This window comes from Caretta caretta, chromosome 6 (genome assembly GCF_965140235.1).
Source record: "Caretta caretta isolate rCarCar2 chromosome 6, rCarCar1.hap1, whole genome shotgun sequence".
Taxonomy (NCBI): Eukaryota; Metazoa; Chordata; order Testudines; family Cheloniidae; genus Caretta; species Caretta caretta.
In genome coordinates, this window is record NC_134211.1 from 595,413 (window position 1) to 612,495 (window position 17,083).

Genomic DNA, 17,083 nt, shown 5'->3' on the forward strand with positions numbered 1-17,083 from the left:
CTCCCCCGGCCTGGCCCTGGTCACCTCCCGCCTGGCTGGGAGTGCCCCCCCAGCTCCCCTTTCTCCCCCCCAGTTCCCCTTCCCTGGCCCTGAGTGCCCCCTCCCGCACCCAGCTCCTCCTCCCCGGCCCTCTCCACCCCACACACACCAGCGGTGCTGCCCCTTTAAGAGCCCCCCCCTTTTATTCAAATCTGCCCTCTGGTTCCGCCAAGCAGCGCCTCATTTGCATGCCGCCTTCCCATTGGCGGCGGGGGGTGGCGCGGAGGCTGCTGGGAAGAGGGGGCGGGGGGGTGCCAGCTGGTTTGTAAACAAGCGCTGGCGTCTGCGCTGAAGCCGCAGGGCTGGTGTCTGGGGGGGGCCCGCGCTGCGCCCCCGCCCGGCCCCTCACCCTCAGCGAGAGGACCCCGCCCGGCAGGGGCCAGGCCCACAGGTGCGACGCGGCCGGGCCCCTTTTGGGGCCGGGGGGGCCCGCGCTGGGGCCGGTTCTATAGGGGCCGGGAGGGGGGTTGCCTCTGGGCGGGGCTGTGGGTCCCCCATGGACGCGGGGGGGCCATGGGGCCGGTCCCCTTCCGCCGTCCGGGGGGCTGTGGGGGCGGACGGGCCCTTGGCGCGGTGGTTCGCGGCGGGCGGGGGCCCTGCAGGGGCCCCATGGGGAGCAGCAGGGCGGGCAGCGTCTCTAAGGGGGTTAGGCCAAGGGGGGTCCGGACCCGTCTCTCCGCCCCGGCCACTTCCCCCCCTTGCCCCTCCGGTGGCTCCCCAGCGCCGCGGGGCGGCGGCGTCTCCCCCGGGCCTTTGCTGCCTTGCTGGGGGCAGGGGGGCGCTGTGGGGCGGGCAGGAGCCCAACCCCATGGGCGCCGGGACTCCTGGGTTCTCTGCCCGGCTCTGGGAGGGGAGTGGGGGGCTGGGAGCCAGGACTCCTGGGTTCTCTCCCCGGTGCCCCTGCAGCCTCTGGACAGTGCGGGGTAACGGACCGGGGCGAAGGGCGGCCGGGTGGATGGAACCAGCTGCTCTGGGAGGAACCACAACACCCGCTTTGTTTAGATAACAGGTGGTAGGACCCAGTGCTGGGGGCACTGCTGCAGGGAAGCTCGCAGCATGGGGGGGGGCCTGGCGGGGGGACTGTTGCGGAGAAGCTCCCAGTACAGGGAGGTCCTGATGGGGACACTGCTGTGGGGAAGCTCGCAGCACAGGGGGACCCTGACGGGGACACTGCTGCGGGGAAGCTCGCAGCACAGGGGGACCCTGACGGGGACACTGCTGCGGGGAAGCTCGCAGCACAGGGAGGCCTGGCGGGGGCACTGCTGCGGGAAAGCTCCCAGCACCGGGGGGGCCGTCGGGGGCACTGCTGCGGAGAAGCTCCCAGCACGGGGGGGCCGTCGGGGGCACTGCTGCGGGGAAGCTCCCAGCTGCGTGTCTTGCTTTGCAGCCCCTGCTCCGCCCCACGGGCCGAGCCCCGCCCAGCCGGAGTCTCGCCATGGTCCGGCTCTCCAAGCCCAAGACCTTCCAGGCCTACCTGGACGACTGCCACCGCCGGTACAGCTGTGTGCACTGCCGGGCACATCTGGCCAACCACGATGACCTCATCTCCAAGGTCACTGCCGGGGGAAGCTCGCAGCCTGGGGGAGGGGAAGGGAAGTGGTTGCAGCGGGTTCAAGGAAAGAACACAAGGGGAAGTGGAGGGACAGGAGACGGGGGAGGTAAAATCCACAGCGCTGCCGGAGCCCCTCACTGCCGCCCCCCAGCTCTGCCGGAGCCCCTCACTGCCGCCCCCCCAGCTCTGCCGGAGCCCCTCACTGCCGCCCCCCCAGCTCTGCCAGAGCCCGTCACTCCCGCCCCCCAGCTCTGCCGGAGCCCCTCACTCCCGCCCCCCCAGCTCTGCCGGTGCCCCTCACTGCCGCCCCCCCAGCTCTGCCCGTGCCCCTCGCTCCCGCCCCCCCAGCTCTGCCGGTGCCCCTCACTGCCGCCCCCCCAGCTCTGCCCGTGCCCCTCGCTCCCGCCCCCCCAGCTCTGCCGGAGCCCCTCGCTCCCGCCCCCCCAGCTCTGCCCGTGCCCCTCACTCCCGCCCCCCCAGCTCTGCCGGTGCCTCACTCCCGACCCGCAGCCCCCAGTCAGCCCAGCCCTGCCCCCCCCAGCTCTGCCGGAGCCCCTCACTGCCGCCCCCCCAGCTCTGCCGCTGCCCCTCACTGCCGCCCCCCCAGCTCTGCCGGTGCTGAGTGTGAGCTGGTTAATAATTGATCTGTGCTCAGTGCGGGGCGGGGGGGGGGGGTCTTGGTCCCCAGCGGGGGCGGGGGCTCACTGAGTTTAACGACCCTCTTTTCTTTTATTCCAGTCTTTCCAAGGGAGCCAGGGAAGAGCTTATCTCTTCAACTCAGTGTGAGTACATGGGGGGAGGGGAGTGGGCACGGCAATGGGACCCAGGCGTCTGGGACGGCTCCCAGGGACCGGGAGGCAATGGGACCCAGGCGTCCAGGACGGCTCCCTGGGACTGGGAGGCAATGGGACCCAGGATCTGGGGATTTGTCCATGCAGGGCTCCCAGTCTGCTGGGGAGGGCGAGAGAGCCTGGGATAGGGGGGTGGGACCCAGGTGTCCGGGCGTTGACCTCCCACCCCCCCTCCAGGGTGAATGTGGGGTGCGGGCCGGCTGAGGAGCGGGTGCTGCTGACAGGGCTGCACGCAGTGTCCGACATCCACTGCGAGAGCTGCAAGACCACGCTGGGCTGGAAATACGTGAGTGGGGACCTGGAGCCCCCCGCCCCCAGGGACCCCCTGCTCCCCGCTGAGCTCCTCCGCGGCGCCCCCGCCCCCAGGGACCCCCTGCTCCCCGCTGAGCTCCTCCGCGGCGCCCCCGCCCCCAGGGACCCCCTGCTCTCCGCTGAGCTCCTCCGCGGCGCCCCCGCCCCCAGGGACCCCCTGCTCCCCGCTGAGCTCCTCCGCGGCGCCCCCGCCCCCAGGGACCCCCTGCTCCCCGCTGAGCTCCTCCGCGGCGCCCCCCGCCCCCAGGGCCCTCCTCCGCGGCGCCCCCGCCCCCAGGGACCCCCTGCTCCCCGCTGAGCTCCTCCGCGGCGCCCCCGCCCCCAGGGACCCCCTGCTCCCCGCTGAGCTCCTCCGCGGCGCCCCCCCGCCCCCAGGGACCCCCTGCTCTCCGCTGAGCTCCTCCGCGGCGCCCCCCGCCCCCAGGGACCCCCTGCTCCCCGCTGAGCTCCTCCGCCGCGCCCCCGGCCCCCAGGGACCCCCTGCTCCCCGCTGAGCTCCTCCGCCGCGCCCCCCGCCCCCAGGGACCCCCTGCTCCCCGCTGAGCTCCTCCGCGGCGCCCCCGCCCCCAGGGACCCCCTGCTCCCCGCTGAGCTCCTCCGCCGCGCCCCCGGCCCCCAGGGACCCCCTGCTCCCCGCTGAGCTCCTCCGCCGCGCCCCCCGCCCCCAGGGACCCCCTGCTCCCCGCTGAGCTCCTCCGCGGCGCCCCCGCCCCCAGGGACCCCCTGCTCCCCGCTGAGCTCCTCCGTCGCGCCCCCCGCCCCCAGGGACCCCCTGCTCCCCGCTGAGCTCCTCCGCCGCGCACCCCGCCCCCAGGGACCCCCTGCTCCCCGCTGAGCTCCTCCGCCGCGCCCCCGGCCCCCAGGGCCCTCCTCCGCCGCACTCCCCGCCCCCACGGACCCCCTGCTCCCCGCTGAGCTCCTCCGCCGCGCCCCCGGCCCCCAGGGACCCCCTGCTCCCCGCTGAGCTCCTCCGCCACGCCCCCGGCCCCCAGGGACCCCCTGCTCCCCGCTGAGCTCCTCCGCCGCGCCCCCCGCCCCCAGGGACCCCCTGCTCCCCGCTGAGCTCCTCCGTCGCGCCCCCCGCCCCCAGGGCCCTCCTCCGCCGCGCCCCCCGCCCCCAGGGACCCCCTGCTCCCCGCTGAGCTCCTCCGCCGCGCCCCCGGCCCCCAGGGACCCCCTGCTCCCCGACTGAGCTCCTCCGCCGCGCCCCCCGCCCCCAGGGACCCCCTGCTCCCCGCTGAGCTCCTCCGTGCCCCCCGCCCCCAGGGACCCCCTGCTCCCCGCTGAGCTCCTCCGCCGTGCCCCCCGCCCCCAGGGACCCCCTGCTCCCCGCTGAGCTCCTCCGCCGCGCCCCCGGCCCCCAGGGCCCTCCTCCGCTGCCCCCCCCGCCCCCAGGGACCCCCTGCTCCCCGCTGAGCTCCTCCGCCGCGCCCCCCGCCCCCAGGGACCCCCTGCTCCCCGCTGAGCTCCTCCGCCGCGCCCCCCGCCCCCAGGGACCCCCTGCTCCCCGCTGAGCTCCTCCGCCGCGCCCCCCGCCCCCAGGGACCCCCTGAGCCCCTCCATCCAGAGAGTCCCTCCCCTCACTAACCCCCTGCCCTGACTGACACCCCATTATTCCCCCAACCCTCCAGGTCCCCCTCTCTGGCCTCCAGGGTCCCTCTGCCATCCCCCGACCCTCTGATCCTACCCCACCTCCTCCCAGACCTCCTGCCCCCCATACTCTGATCCTGCACCCCCAGCCCTCCCGGCGCTGGTGCATGGGTCCTGGAGGGGGGCTGGGCCTGGGGGATCCCCCCCCCATGCTGACACAGGCTCTGTCCCCCCAGGAACAAGCCTTCGAGAGCAGCCAGAAGTACAAGGAGGGGAAATACATCATCGAGCTGAGCCACATGATCAAGGACAACGGCTGGGACTGACCCTCTCCCCCAGCCCCACTGCGCTGGGGGCGGGGCCTTGCACCATCGTTCCCATGGAAACCAGCAGTAAGGCGGGGCCTTGCAGCATCAGTTCTAGGGAGACAACCTGAGGACCCGTTTCCATGGAGACCCATCCCAAACCTGGGGACCACTGCACCCCCATGAGGGGGCGGGGCTTTGCTGCCCCCTTTCCTCAGAGATGAGCTCCGCCTCCTGAGTTTGCAGGGGGACATCACTGAACATTAATTAATGAGCGTTCTTGGGGGGGGCGACTGGACACGCCTACCATTATGGGGGGGGCGGGGCAATGCTGCGCTGTGATTGGCTGAGGGGGAGGGGGCGGGTACTGCCCCGGGGGGGGGCAGGAGCGGGGAGGGGGGATCCCCATTAGATGCTGCCCTGTGCTTGTGTCGTGGGGGGGGCTGTACAGTATTGAGTGTGAATCCGTCGTGTGTAAATAAATCAGCTTCGAATGTGAGTGCGGCCGTGTCTGCTCCTCTCCCAGCAGGGGGCGCTGTGGGGAGGGGGGCTGGCTGTGGGGGGAGCTCCCGGCTACTCCAGCCCGGCCTCTCCCAGCAGGGGGCGCTGTGGGGAGGGGGGCTGGCTGTGGGGGGAGCTCCCGGCTACTCCAGCCCCGCCTCTCCCAGCAGGGGGCGCTGTGAGGGGGGGGGCTGGCTGTGGGGGGAGCTCCCGGCTACTCCAGCCCCGCCTCTCCCAGCAGGGGGCGCTGTGGGGAGGGGGGCTGGCTGTGGGGGGAGCTCCCGGCTACTCCAGCCCGGCCTCTCCCAGCAGGGGGCGCTGTGGGGAGGGGGGCTGGCTGTGGGGGGAGCTCCCGGCTACTCCAGCCCGGCCTCTCCCAGCAGGGGGCGCTGTGGGGAGCTATAGGGTACCAGGGCCCCAAAGGGGCCTAGGAGAATCCACCCCAGCTTCAAAGGCTCCTGGAGAAACAGCCCTTTTGGCGGGGGTGCGGGGGAATCAGTACCCTGGTGAGGTGGGAGGGGGCGGGGCTGCAAAGGATCATGGGAGAGTGGTCTGGAAGAGTTGTCCTGGGCCAGTGGATGGCAGTCTGTGGGGCAGAGGGGCACCGGGAGGGCCCTGTGACACAGCCCCATTGGAGAAGTCCACAAGGATCAGGGATCCCAAAATACTTGGGGTGCATGTTTCCCCCCGGTGGAGTGGGGCACAGAGGGAGGGGGCTGGGTTTTCCCTACGTTGGACACCAGGGGGCGCCCAAGCCCCTTCTGCAGCCCTAGGGAGCAGGCGAAACTCCCAGCCCTGCCATGGCTGCTCTAACCCACCAGACCCCCGCCCCCTCCCCTGTCCCATCCCAGAGCCGGGGAGAACCCAGGAATCCTGGCTCCCCGCCCCTCTTGCAGCTGTCTGGCACAGCTGTGAAAACAGCTGGATGACAAATGATTCTCCCGGCCCCCGTCCCCACAGCCTTGTAAACCCGGCCAGGATCAATCAAGCCACTTTGGAGCCAGGGTGTTAATTAGGCAATTAGGTTGCTTCAAGCGGGAGGAACCAGGGCTGGGCTAGCGGGGGGCTATGGGTTGGGAGTGGGGGGCACTGGTAGAGAAGGGGGGAGCCCAGGGCTGGGGACTGCGGGTCAGGAGGGAGGGGCACCGGCAGGGCTGGCGGGGGGCTTCGGGTGGGGAGCGAGGGGCACCGGCGGGGCTGGCGGGGGGCTGCGGGTTGGGAGTGAGGGGCACCTGCGGGGCGGGGGGCAGGGGGCTGCGGGGCGGGAGTGGGGGGCACCGGCAGGGCTGGGGGGCAGAGCGGGGGGGCAGGGGGGCTGCGGGTCGGGAGTGAGGGGCACCGGCAGGGCTGGCGGGGGGCTGCGGGTCGGGAGTGAGGGGCACTGGCAGGGCTGGCGGGGGGCTGCGGGGTCGGGAGTGAGGGGCACCGGCGGGGCGGGCGGGGGGCTGCAGGTCGGGAGTGAGGGGCACCGGCGGGGCTGGCGGGGGGCTGCGGGGTCGGGAGTGAGGGGCACCGGCGGGCGGGGGGCTGCAGGTCGGGAGTGAGGGGCACCGGCGGGGCTGGCGGGGGGCTGCGGGTCGGGAGTGAGGGGCATCGGCGGGGCGGGGGGGCAGAGCGGGGGGGCAGGGGGCAGCGGGTCGGGAGTGAGGGGCACCGACGGGGCTGGCGGGGGGCTGCGGGTCGGGAGTGAGGGGCACCGGCGGGGCTGGCGGGGGGCTGCGGGTCGGGAGTGAGGGGCACCATAGCTCCCAGGTCCTGCAGTCTTGTGCATCTGCCACTTTCTCGTCTCCCTGTGAAGTCCCCTCCGTCCCGCCCTCCAGCCACTGACCCCCAGGCTGCCCCCAGAGCCCCCCCGCTGGGTCAGGCCCCCCCCAGCCCCCTGCCTCCTCCGGCCCCTCCTGCTGTCGACGAGCCATTTGGGGTCTCACTTCAAAGTTCCTTGGGAGGCCCATAAATAGGGAGCTGCGCCCACCAGAGCGTCCCAGAGCCCGGTCAGCGCAGCGCTGCGTCCCTGGGCCAGGAGAACCCAGGAGTCCGAGCACCCCGCGCCCCCCGCTCTAACCACTAGCCCCCACTCCCCTCCCGGAGCCAGGAGGGGACCCAGGAGTCCGGGCTCCGAGTCCCGCCAAGCTCGCCCGCCCTCGGCATGTACCATCCGTCGGAGATGTTCCCCCACTTCGGGGGGTCCTTCGCGCTGCGCCCCGCTGCCCACGGGGGGCTGTCGGCTGGCTTCCCCCAGGGGCAGGCGGCCCAGTACGAAGCTTTCCGCTGCCCAGGTGAGAGGGCCGGGGCCGGGGCCGGGGGCGGCTCTGGGGAGACGTTGGGGGCGGGGAGCATAGGGAGGTGGGGGGAAGGGACACACGGACCTGGGGGGCCGCCGGGGAGACCGGCGGAGATGTGGGGGCGTGGGATCGGGGGTGAGGAGCAGGGGGGAGGCCGGCAGGGACCGGGGGAGCCGAGAAGGGGTTGCAGGCGGGGGGAGGAAGAAGGGGCAGCCCGGAGGGGATTCCTGGGGCCCCGGGTATGTGGAAAGCCCCCTGCCCAGCCCACCCCCCGGCTGACAGCTGGGCTCTTAGCACCAGATAGCGACCAACTGGCGGGGGCGATCGGCGGCCAGATGTGAGATTCCTGGAGCCTCAGAGAGTGCGACCCCCCCACGGCCCTCAACCCCGACCCCCCAGCCCTGCCGGTGCCCCCCACTCCCGACCCGCAGCCCCCTGCCCCCCCGCTCTGCCCCCCAGCCCTGCCGGTGCCCCCCACTCCCGTCCCGCAGCCCCCTGCCAGCCCAGCCCTGCCGGTGCCCCCCACTCCCGACCCGCAGCCCCCTGCCCCCCAGCCCTGCCGGTGCCCCCCACTCCCGTCCCGCAGCCCCCTGCTCCACAGCTCTGCCCCCCAGCCCTGCCGGTGCCCCCCACTCCCGTCCCGCAGCCCCCTGCCCCCCAGCCCTGCCGGTGCCCCCCACTCCCGTCCCGCAGCCCCCTGCCCCCCAGCTCTGCCCCCGAGCCCTGCCGGTGCCCCCCACTCCCGACCCACAGACCTTCTCTGACGGTCTCTCCCCCCCAGATCTCGACGGCGTCTCAGCCGCCAAGTTCGAGCCCTTCTGCCCCCCATTGGACCGAGCTGGGCGTCTCCTGGGCCCCTCCCCTGCGGGGCCCCCGCTGCCCCTGCCTGCCCCACCCCTGCCCTACGGGGGCGGGCAGCAGCTGCCCCCGGCCGAGCCGCCCCGGCTGCCCCCCAGCGTGCGGATGAGCCTGGAGAACCGGGAGCTGTGGAAGCGGTTCTGCGCCGTGGGCACCGAGATGATCATCACCAAGTCGGGGCGGTAAGGGGGGGCCCCGGGGAGGGACGGGTCCATGGGGGGGGCTGTGGAGTGGGGGAGTCTATGGGGGAGGGGAGGATCTGTGGGGGGTCTCCGGGGTGGGGGATACGTGGGGGGGGGGAGGGAAGGGTCCCAGTGGGGTTCTGGGGTGGGGGGTCCATGGGGGAGGGAAGGGTCTGTGGGAGAGTCTGGGGTGCAGGGTTCGTGGGGGGGAGGGAAGGGTCCATGGGGGGTTTCTGGGGGGGAGGTCCATGGGGGGGCGTGGGGGCAGGAAGGGCTCGTGGGGGGCTCTCCGGGGTGGGGGACTCTTGCTGCGCCGTATCCCTCCACCCACATCTAGTTCCTCCTTCTCATGTCCTGTCCTCTGTACCGCCCGTGGCCTCTGCCCCATAGAGTCCTATCACCCCTGTATCCCTCCGCCCCCTGTGGGCTGCCTGCCGAGTCAATATTCCTCCACGTGGAGTCCATGTCCCCTCCATATCCCTCCGCCCCATGCAGCCCCCCTTGTATCCCTCTGCCCCACATTGCCCTTCACACCCCATCCCTCCTCCCCATAGAGCCCTTCACACCCCGTATCCCTGCACCCCACGGAGCCTCCCTCCTATTCCTCTGCCCCACATTGCCCTTCACACCTCATCCCTCCACCCCATGGAGCTCTTCACACCCCGTATCCCTCTACCCCACATTGCCCTTCACACCCCATCCCTCTGCCCCATAGAGCTCTTTTCACCCCATATCCCTCCTCCCCATAGAGTGGTTCACACCCCATATCCCTTCACCCCATGGAGCCCCCCTGGTATCCCTCTGCCCCACATTGCCCTTCACACCCCATCCCTCCTCCCCATAGAGCCCTTCACACCCCGTATCCCTGCACCCCATGGAGCCTCCCTCCTATTCCTCTGCCCCACATTGCCCTTCACACCTCATCCCTCCACCCCATAGAGCCCTTCACACCCCGTATCCCTGCACCCCACGGAGCCTCCCTCCTATTCCTCTGCCCCACATTGCCCTTCACACCTCATCCCTCCACCCCATGGAGCTCTTCACACCCCGTATCCCTCTACCCCACATTGCCCTTCACACCCCATCCCTCTGCCCCATAGAGCCCTTTTCACCCCATATCCCTCCTCCCCATAGAGTGGTTCACACCCCATATCCCTCCGCCCCATGGAGCCCCCCTGGTACCCCTCTGCCCCACATTGCCCTTCACACCCCATCCCTCCTCCCCATAGAGTGGTTCACACCCCATATCCCTCCACCCCATGGAGCCCCCCTGGTACCCCTCTGCCCCACAGTGCCCTTCACACGCCGTACCCCCCGGCCCCGTGAGCCCCTCACGCCCCCGTGTGCCCCGCAGGCGGATGTTCCCCCAGCTGAAGGTCTCGGTGGCAGGGCTGGACCCCGAGGCGAAGTACCTGCTCCTGGTGGACATGGTGCCGGCTGGGGCCTCACGTTACAAGTGGCAGGGACGGCACTGGGAGGCCAGTGGCAAGGCCGAGCTGCCCCCCCCGGACCGGGTCTACATCCATCCTGACTCCCCGGCCTCGGGCGCCCACTGGATGCGCCAGCCCGTGTCCTTCCATCGCCTCAAGCTGACCAACAACACGCTGGACCCCCACGGCCACGTGAGTGGGCAGGGGCGGGCCAAAGAGAGGGTGGGAGGGGCTTAGGACAGTGGGGGCGGAGCCTAGGGAGAAGAGGCGAAGGGCTTAGGGTGGCGAGGGATGGGAGCAGGGGGCTGTGCTGGGAGGGGGGGCGGGGTGGGGGTGCCCATGTCTAACCCCTCTCTCCTCCCCAGCTGATCCTGCACTCCATGCACCGTTACCAGCCCCGCGTGCACGTGGTGGGAGCCGGGGGGCCGGGGGGGCGTGGGGGGGGCTGCGCCTCCTTCACCTTCCCTGAGACGGCCTTCCTCACTGTCACCGCCTACCAGAGCCCCAAGGTGAGCCCCCCCTCCTGCCCCCTCGCTTCCCACCGCCCCACTGCCCCCCACAGGGCTCTCAGCCCCCTCTTCCCTCGTCCCCCCTCCAGATCACCCAGATGAAGATTGAGAGTAACCCCTTCGCCAAAGGCTTCCGGGAGAACGGCATGAACAGCAAGAGGTGCCGGGGGGCACAAGGAAGGGGGGTGAGGTGGAGGGGGCTGCGGGGTACTAGGATGGGAGAGGTGAGCAGGGGGGCACCAACTGGGGGAGCCTTGGGGGATGTGAAGGGGAGGGTGGGCACTGGAGGGAGGCCGGATCAGGTGGGGCGGTGGAGCCATCAGCCCAGTAACCTCCCATCTCTCTCCTGCCCCCCAGGGAGCGAGATGCCCGGATCAAGAGGAAGATGAGGGGCGATGTGGCCGAACCTACCAGGAATGAGGCTGGTATGGGACCCCCAACCCTCCCACTGCACCCACACTCATTGCCCCCTCTCCCCCTCCATCCTGCCTCTTGCACCACCCCTTTCCTCATCCCAGCGGCCCCCCCCATTGCCCCCTCCCCACTCTTCCAGCCCCCACCAACATTAACCATTCCCATCTTTCCTCCCCCCAGATTGCAAGCGAGGTCCCTGTGACTCCACACAGGGCCCTCCCCCAGAGCCACCAGCCCCCCCTGACTGCTCCTTCCACCCCATCTCCTCCTCCTACCCTCCTGGCGGGAATGAGGAGCTGGGGTGCCCCCTAGGGGGGGTGAACCCCAGTGCCGAGGCGTACGTCCAGCATCCAGCCGCCTTCCACGGCCTGCAGCCTCCCCAGGGGCCCGCTGGCTATGCCAGGTGAGAGCACGGACCATGGTGGGCATCAGAGGTTATGGGAGCAGGGGAGGGCCTCTGACCTACACCCATGAGGTGGGGGATCCAGGGGTCAGAGGTCATGGGCAGGTCATGAATTGTTTGTCAAAAAAGTGCAGTTTCTGCAAAAATCTAAAAAAGCTGGAAATTTCCAGTTGTTGCCCAAAAATGTTGACTCTCCCTCAGGGACAATTGGAAAGGGTTCAGGTTCGGTTCACTATCCCGTCATGAATCAGCCTATTGTGACATCACTCTGCATTTCCCTCGTGTGCTGCCATGCCTTCTGGGAGCTGTAGTTCCGACCACCTATGGGCTGAGCTCCCTGGAGGACTACAACTCCCATAACGCAATGCCAAGCTGTGTGGTGCATCATGGCAGATGAAGTGCAATGAGGAAGCCTGGCCCATAGAAGACAAAGGGGCCATCCTGAATCTGAACTACACCCCCCCATAGTGCACCGAGTCCCATGCCTCCCAAGAAGCACCAAGCCGAGCTCATGGGCACTTGCACCATTTCATAGTGGGAGATGTAGTTCTCCCTTTGGGCCTGGGGCAGCCAGCCAATGGGAGCAGAGGGGTGGACCCATTCAAGTCACCAGGGCCTGATGAAACGCATCCTAGAATGCTCAAGGAGCTGACTGAGGAGGTGTCTGAGCCATTAGCAATTGTCTTGGAAAAGTCATGGAAGATGGGAGAGATTCCAGAGGACTGGAAAAGGGCAAATCTAGTGCCCATCTATAAAAAGGAGAATGAGGACAACCTGGGGAATTACAAACCAGTCAGCTTAACTTCTGTACCCGGAAAGATAATGGAGCAAATAATTAAGCAATCAATTTGCAAACACCTAGAAGATAATAAGGTGATAAGCAACATTCAGCATGGATTTGTCAAGACCAACCGGACAGCTTTCTTTGACAGGGTAACAAGCTTTGTGGATGGGGGGGTGTTAAGGAAAAGTTAGCACATGTGACTCCATTTTGGTTTGGGGCCCACCATTGTCTAAAATGTTCTACAGGTGTAATTCGTAGCATTTGTGTGCATGTCCTCTCAGGTATGATTCGTAACAGGGGAAGCAGTAGATGTGGCATATCTTGAGTTGAGTGAGGCTTTTGATACTGTTGGGCATGACCTTCTCATAAACAAACTAGGGAAATGCAACCTAGATGGAGCTACTATAAGGTGGGTGAAAAACCGGTTGGAAAATCGTTCCCAGAGAGTACTTATCAGTAGTTCACAATCATGCTGGAAGGGCATAACGAGTGGGGTCCCACAGGGATCGGTTCTGGGTCCGGTTCTGTTCAATATCTTCACCAGTGATGTAGATAATGGCATAGAGGGGACACTGATAAAGTTTGCAGATGATACCCATCTGGGAGGGGTTGCAAGTGCTCTGGAAGATGGGATTAAAATTCAAAATGATCTGACTGGAGAAATGGCCTGAAGTAAATAGGATGAAATTCAATAAGGACCAATGCAAAGTCCTCCACTTAGGAAGGAACAATCCGTTGCACACATACAAAATGGGCAATGACGGCCTAGGCAGGAGCACTGCGGAAAGGGATCTGGGGGTCACAGTGGATCACAAGCTAAATATGAGTCAACAGTGTAACGCTGTTGCAAAAAAAGCAAACTTCATTCTGGGCTGTGTCAGCAGGAGTGTTGTACGCAAGACACGAGAAGTGATTCTTCCGCTCTGCTCCGCACTGATTAGGCCTCAACTGGAGTCTTGTGTCCAGTTCTGGGCACCACATTTCAGGAAGGATGTGAACAAATGGGAGAAAGTCTGGAGAAGAGCAACAAAAACGATTCAAGGTCTAGAAACCATGAGCTGGGAGGGAAGATTGAAAACACGGGGTTTGTTTAGTCTGGAGAAGGGGAGACGGAGAGGGGCCATGAGAACAGGTTTCGGGTACGTAAAAGGTTGCTCCAAGGAGGAGGGAGAAGAATTGTTCTGAACCTCTGAGCACAGGACAAGACGCCATGGGCTGCAATAGCAGCCAGGGGAATCTTCCCGGCTGGCCGGGTGGTGAGGAGCTGGGATCCATTGCCCAGGGGGGTTGTGGAGTCTCCATCACTGGGGATCTTTAAGAGCCAGCTGGACACACCCCGGTCAGGGAGGGGCTAGAGAAGTAGCCCTGCCAGGAGTGCCGGGGGCTGGCCTGGGTACCCCTCGAGGCCAGGGATTCCCTCCCCTCCCCAGCCCTATTGGTCTGTTCCATTGTCCTACTGCCCCCCCGCCTCTGCTGGGCTGGTCCATCGATGTTCCCTTCCCCTCCCCTGCTGGGCTGTTCCCTTCCCCTCCCCCGTATGGTACCTGACAGGCTGTTCCCTTCCCCTCCCCGTATGGTACCTGACAGGCTGTTCCCTTCCCCTCCCCCGTATGGTACCTGACAGGCTGTTCCCTTCCCCTCCCCCGTATGGTACCTGACAGGCTGTTCCCTTCCCCTCCCCCGTATGGTACCTGACAGGCTGTTCCCTTCCCCTCCCCCGTATGGTACCTGACAGGCTGTTCCCTTCCCCTCCCCGTATGGTACCTGACAGGCTGTTCCCTTCCCCTCCCCCGTATGGTACCTGACAGGCTGTTCCCTTCCCCTCCCCCGTATGGTACCTGACAGGCTGTTCCCTTCCCCTCCCCGTATGGTACCTGACAGGCTGTTCCCTTCCCCTCCCCCGTATGGTACCTGACAGGCTGTTCCCTTCCCCTCCCCGTATGGTACCTGACAGGCTGTTCCCTTCCCCTCCCCGTATGGTACCTGACAGGCTGTTCCCTTCCCCTCCCCCGTATGGTACCTGACAGGCTGTTCCCTTCCCCTCCCCCGTATGGTACCTGACAGGCTGTTCCCTTCCCCTCCCCCGTATGGTACCTGACAGGCTGTTCCCTTCCCCTCCCCCGTATGGTACCTGACAGGCTGTTCCCTTCCCCTCCCCCGTATGGTACCTGACAGGCTGTTCCCTTCCCCTCCCCCGTATGGTACCTGACAGGCTGTTCCCTTCCCCTCCCCCATATGGTACCTGACAGGCTGTTCCCTTCCCCTCCCCCGTATGGTACCTGACAGGCTGTTCCCTTCCCCTCCCCGTATGGTACCTGACAGGCTGTTCCCTTCCCCTCCCCCGTATGGTACCTGACAGGCTGTTCCCTTCCCCTCCCCGTATGGTACCTGACAGGCTGTTCCCTTCCCCTCCCCCGTATGGTACCTGACAGGCTGTTCCCTTCCCCTCCCCCGTATGGTACCTGACAGGCTGTTCCCTTCCCCTCCCCCGTATGGTACCTGACAGGCTGTTCCCTTCCCCTCCCCGTATGGTACCTGACAGGCTGTTCCCTTCCCCTCCCCCGTATGGTACCTGACAGGCTGTTCCCTTCCCCTCCCTGTATGGTACCTGACAGGCTGTTCCCTTCCCCTCCCCCGTATGGTACCTGACAGGCTGTTCCCTTCCCCTCCCCGTATGGTACCTGACAGGCTGTTCCCTTCCCCTCCCCGTATGGTACCTGACAGGCTGTTCCCTTCCCCTCCCCGTATGGTACCTGACAGGCTGTTCCCTTCCCCTCCCCCGTATGGTACCTGACAGGCTGTTCCCTTCCCCTCCCCTGCTTGGGCTGTTTCATTCCCCCCTCCCGCTATGGTTCCTGACAGGCTTTTCCATAATCCTCCCCCTGCTGGGCTGTTCCATTAACCTCCCTCCTCTCTCTCCCCAGCTCGCCCTGTGCTGCCCCTGAAGCAGCTGCTGCCCCGAAGCCCGTGGGGGACCCCGGCTGCCCCCCTGCCAAGCCACTCCCTGACCAATCAAACTGCAGAACCACCAGCGCCCCGCCCCTCACCTACCCCCCCTACGGGCTGGATGTCGGCTGCCTGCTGGGGGCAGGGCTGGACGGCCCCCCCGCACCTGAACTCCGCTTCCCCCCCTTCCTGCCCTGCCCGGCCCCCCGCCTCTATGCCCCGCCCGGCCCCCCTGCCGGCTACCTCGAGGGGGGCAACAAGGGCCTCTTCTGAGGGCTGGGCTTCCCCCCAGCTGTCACCCCACTCTCCGTGGGGCCGCCCCCTCACCCAGGGGAGCACCCCCCCCAATTGCGACTGACTTATTTATTCCAAGGGGGGAGCCAGACCCTTCCCTGCAGCTACTGGATGGGGGCAGAGAGATGGGGTGAAATGTGCACCCCCCAACCTGCCCCACAGCCCTCGCCCTCTCATTATCTGCCTCCCCCCTACCCCTATTCCTCCCCCAGTTATCTGCCCCCTGCACAGCAACCCTGCTATCACTGCCTCCCTGTTATCTGCTCCTCCCCAGCCATGGTCCCCTACATCCTCTGTCCCCTCCCCCCAATGGCTGATTTGGAGAGGGCATGTGCAAACATGGGGGCATCTCCTCCCCTTTTAAAAAAACAATACAAAGCAAGTCACTCAATCAATAAAGCTGGGAAGGCAGCAAAGCGGCATCCGTGTGTCCATCGGGCATGGGGGGATCTGTGTGTCGGGGGGGGTCCTGCATGTGTGTCTGTCCTGGGGAAACTGTCCAAGGAAGACAGATGTTCCTGGCTGGGGAGAACATGCTGCAAGGGGGCCCAGGCTCACAGGCCCGGAGCCAGGACACGAGGCGTGGCTCTAAGATAGGCTTGGCTCGGCAGGCGCCAGGCCAGCACTACGTCATGGGCTCTCAGAGACTCGCTGACTTCGGGACCTCGGAAGCTGGCTGAAGGAGGAGAATGGCCGAGCCATTGGCTCTGTGCTCCTTGCTGACAGCTCGGAAGAAAATGAACTCGGAAGCTCACGGCTCAATGTCCTAGCAGATACAGCACAAGCCGGGGTATTTGTGGGTGTCGGCTACAGGCCATCACACCACAGTGAGGAACAGGCTGAGCAGCTCCTTATACACCTCCCTATAACGTGTAGGAGAAAAGCCGGGTGCTCATGGGGGGAGGGATAGCTCAGTGGTTTGAGCATTGGCCTGCTCTGTGAGTTCAATCCTTGAGGGGGCCATTTGGGATCTGGGGCAAAAATTGGGGATTGGTCCTGCTTTGAGCAGGGGGTTGGACTAGATGACCTCCTGAGGTCCCTTCCAACCCTGATATTCTATGATTCTATGACTGCCGTCTGCACAACACCCGCTGGCAGCCTGGGAATTCATAGCTCACAATTTCCTAGCTCAAAAAGACGCAGCCAACCTGGGGGAATTCACCGTCAGACCTTGTCCTAACTGCTAAAGAGAAACTGACACAGAATTAAAATGGAAAGGTAGCTTAGGTACAAGTGATCATGTCTTGAGCAAATTTATGATGTGTGAGCAGAACAAAGTCCAGAATGGTTCTAGATATTCTTGGCGCTTTAATACGGCCAATTTCACAAAGCTGATGACAATTATAAGCCCAGTGAGTGAGGAGGAAGAATTTAATCAGAAAAGGGTGAATGATAAGTTGGAATTATTTAAAAACACCTCACTAGAGACCCAAAAAGCCACAGTTGAGGTAAAAGACTCTGGTGGTTAAAAAAATCCTCCTGGCCGATTAGAGGGGAAGTAAAAGCAGCTATAAAAATAATATATACCAAATTGAAGACGGGGGAAGCTGATAGTAACGAATGTAAATCAGAAGGAAGGAATTGCATAAAATTGATAAGGGAAGCTAAGGGGGAAGTTGATAGTAATGAATGTAAATCAGAAGGAAGGAATTGCATAAAATTGATAAGGGAAGCCAAGGGGCACAAGGAGAAATCTATGGCCGGAAGACTTAAGGACAATAAGGAGCTTTTAAATATGTTGGGAACAGAAAGGATACTGACAATGGCATTGGTCCATAACTAGCTGGAAGTGGCAGAGTTATCAATAACAATGTAGAAAAGGCTGAAGTGT

At 65.8% G+C, this 17,083-nt stretch overlaps 2 protein-coding genes across 2 annotated transcripts; both read left to right on the forward strand.

Annotated features, from left to right (window-relative positions):
- Positions 1–278: 278 nt before the first annotated feature.
- On the forward strand, positions 279–5,148 carry YPEL3 (yippee like 3). Its single transcript, XM_048853665.2, has 5 exons — positions 279–430; positions 1,427–1,591; positions 2,330–2,373; positions 2,620–2,728; positions 4,581–5,148. Exons 2-5 carry the CDS (start codon positions 1,475–1,477, stop codon positions 4,668–4,670), a joined length of 360 nt encoding a protein of 119 aa, XP_048709622.1. The 5' UTR covers positions 279–430; positions 1,427–1,474; the 3' UTR covers positions 4,671–5,148.
- Positions 5,149–7,162: 2,014 nt separating this feature from the next.
- TBX6 (T-box transcription factor 6) lies at positions 7,163–15,710 on the forward strand. The gene is made up of 8 exons (XM_048855312.2): positions 7,163–7,426; positions 8,214–8,472; positions 9,827–10,094; positions 10,268–10,411; positions 10,501–10,571; positions 10,769–10,836; positions 11,006–11,228; positions 14,937–15,710. The coding sequence occupies exons 1-8, from the start codon at positions 7,297–7,299 to the stop codon at positions 15,229–15,231; spliced, it is 1,458 nt and encodes a 485-aa protein (XP_048711269.2). The 5' UTR covers positions 7,163–7,296; the 3' UTR covers positions 15,232–15,710.
- Positions 15,711–17,083: the final 1,373 nt, after the last annotated feature.

What these genes read in the sequence shown, in the direction of transcription:
- TBX6 (XM_048855312.2), top strand. Translation starts at nt 7,297, where the DNA reads ATGTACCATCCGTCGGAGATGTTCCCCCACTTCGGGGGGTCCTTCGCG. An exon ending in CGAAGCTTTCCGCTGCCCAG is followed by an intron (nt 7,427 to 8,213) that starts GTGAGAGGGCCG and finishes TCTCCCCCCCAG; the next exon opens with ATCTCGACGGCGTCTCAGCC. An exon ending in ATCATCACCAAGTCGGGGCG is followed by an intron (nt 8,473 to 9,826) that starts GTAAGGGGGGGC and finishes TGTGCCCCGCAG; the next exon opens with GCGGATGTTCCCCCAGCTGA.
- YPEL3 (XM_048853665.2), top strand. Translation starts at nt 1,475, where the DNA reads ATGGTCCGGCTCTCCAAGCCCAAGACCTTCCAGGCCTACCTGGACGAC. An exon ending in ACGATGACCTCATCTCCAAG is followed by an intron (nt 1,592 to 2,329) that starts GTCACTGCCGGG and finishes CTTTTATTCCAG; the next exon opens with TCTTTCCAAGGGAGCCAGGG. An exon ending in GCTTATCTCTTCAACTCAGT is followed by an intron (nt 2,374 to 2,619) that starts GTGAGTACATGG and finishes CCCCCCCTCCAG; the next exon opens with GGTGAATGTGGGGTGCGGGC.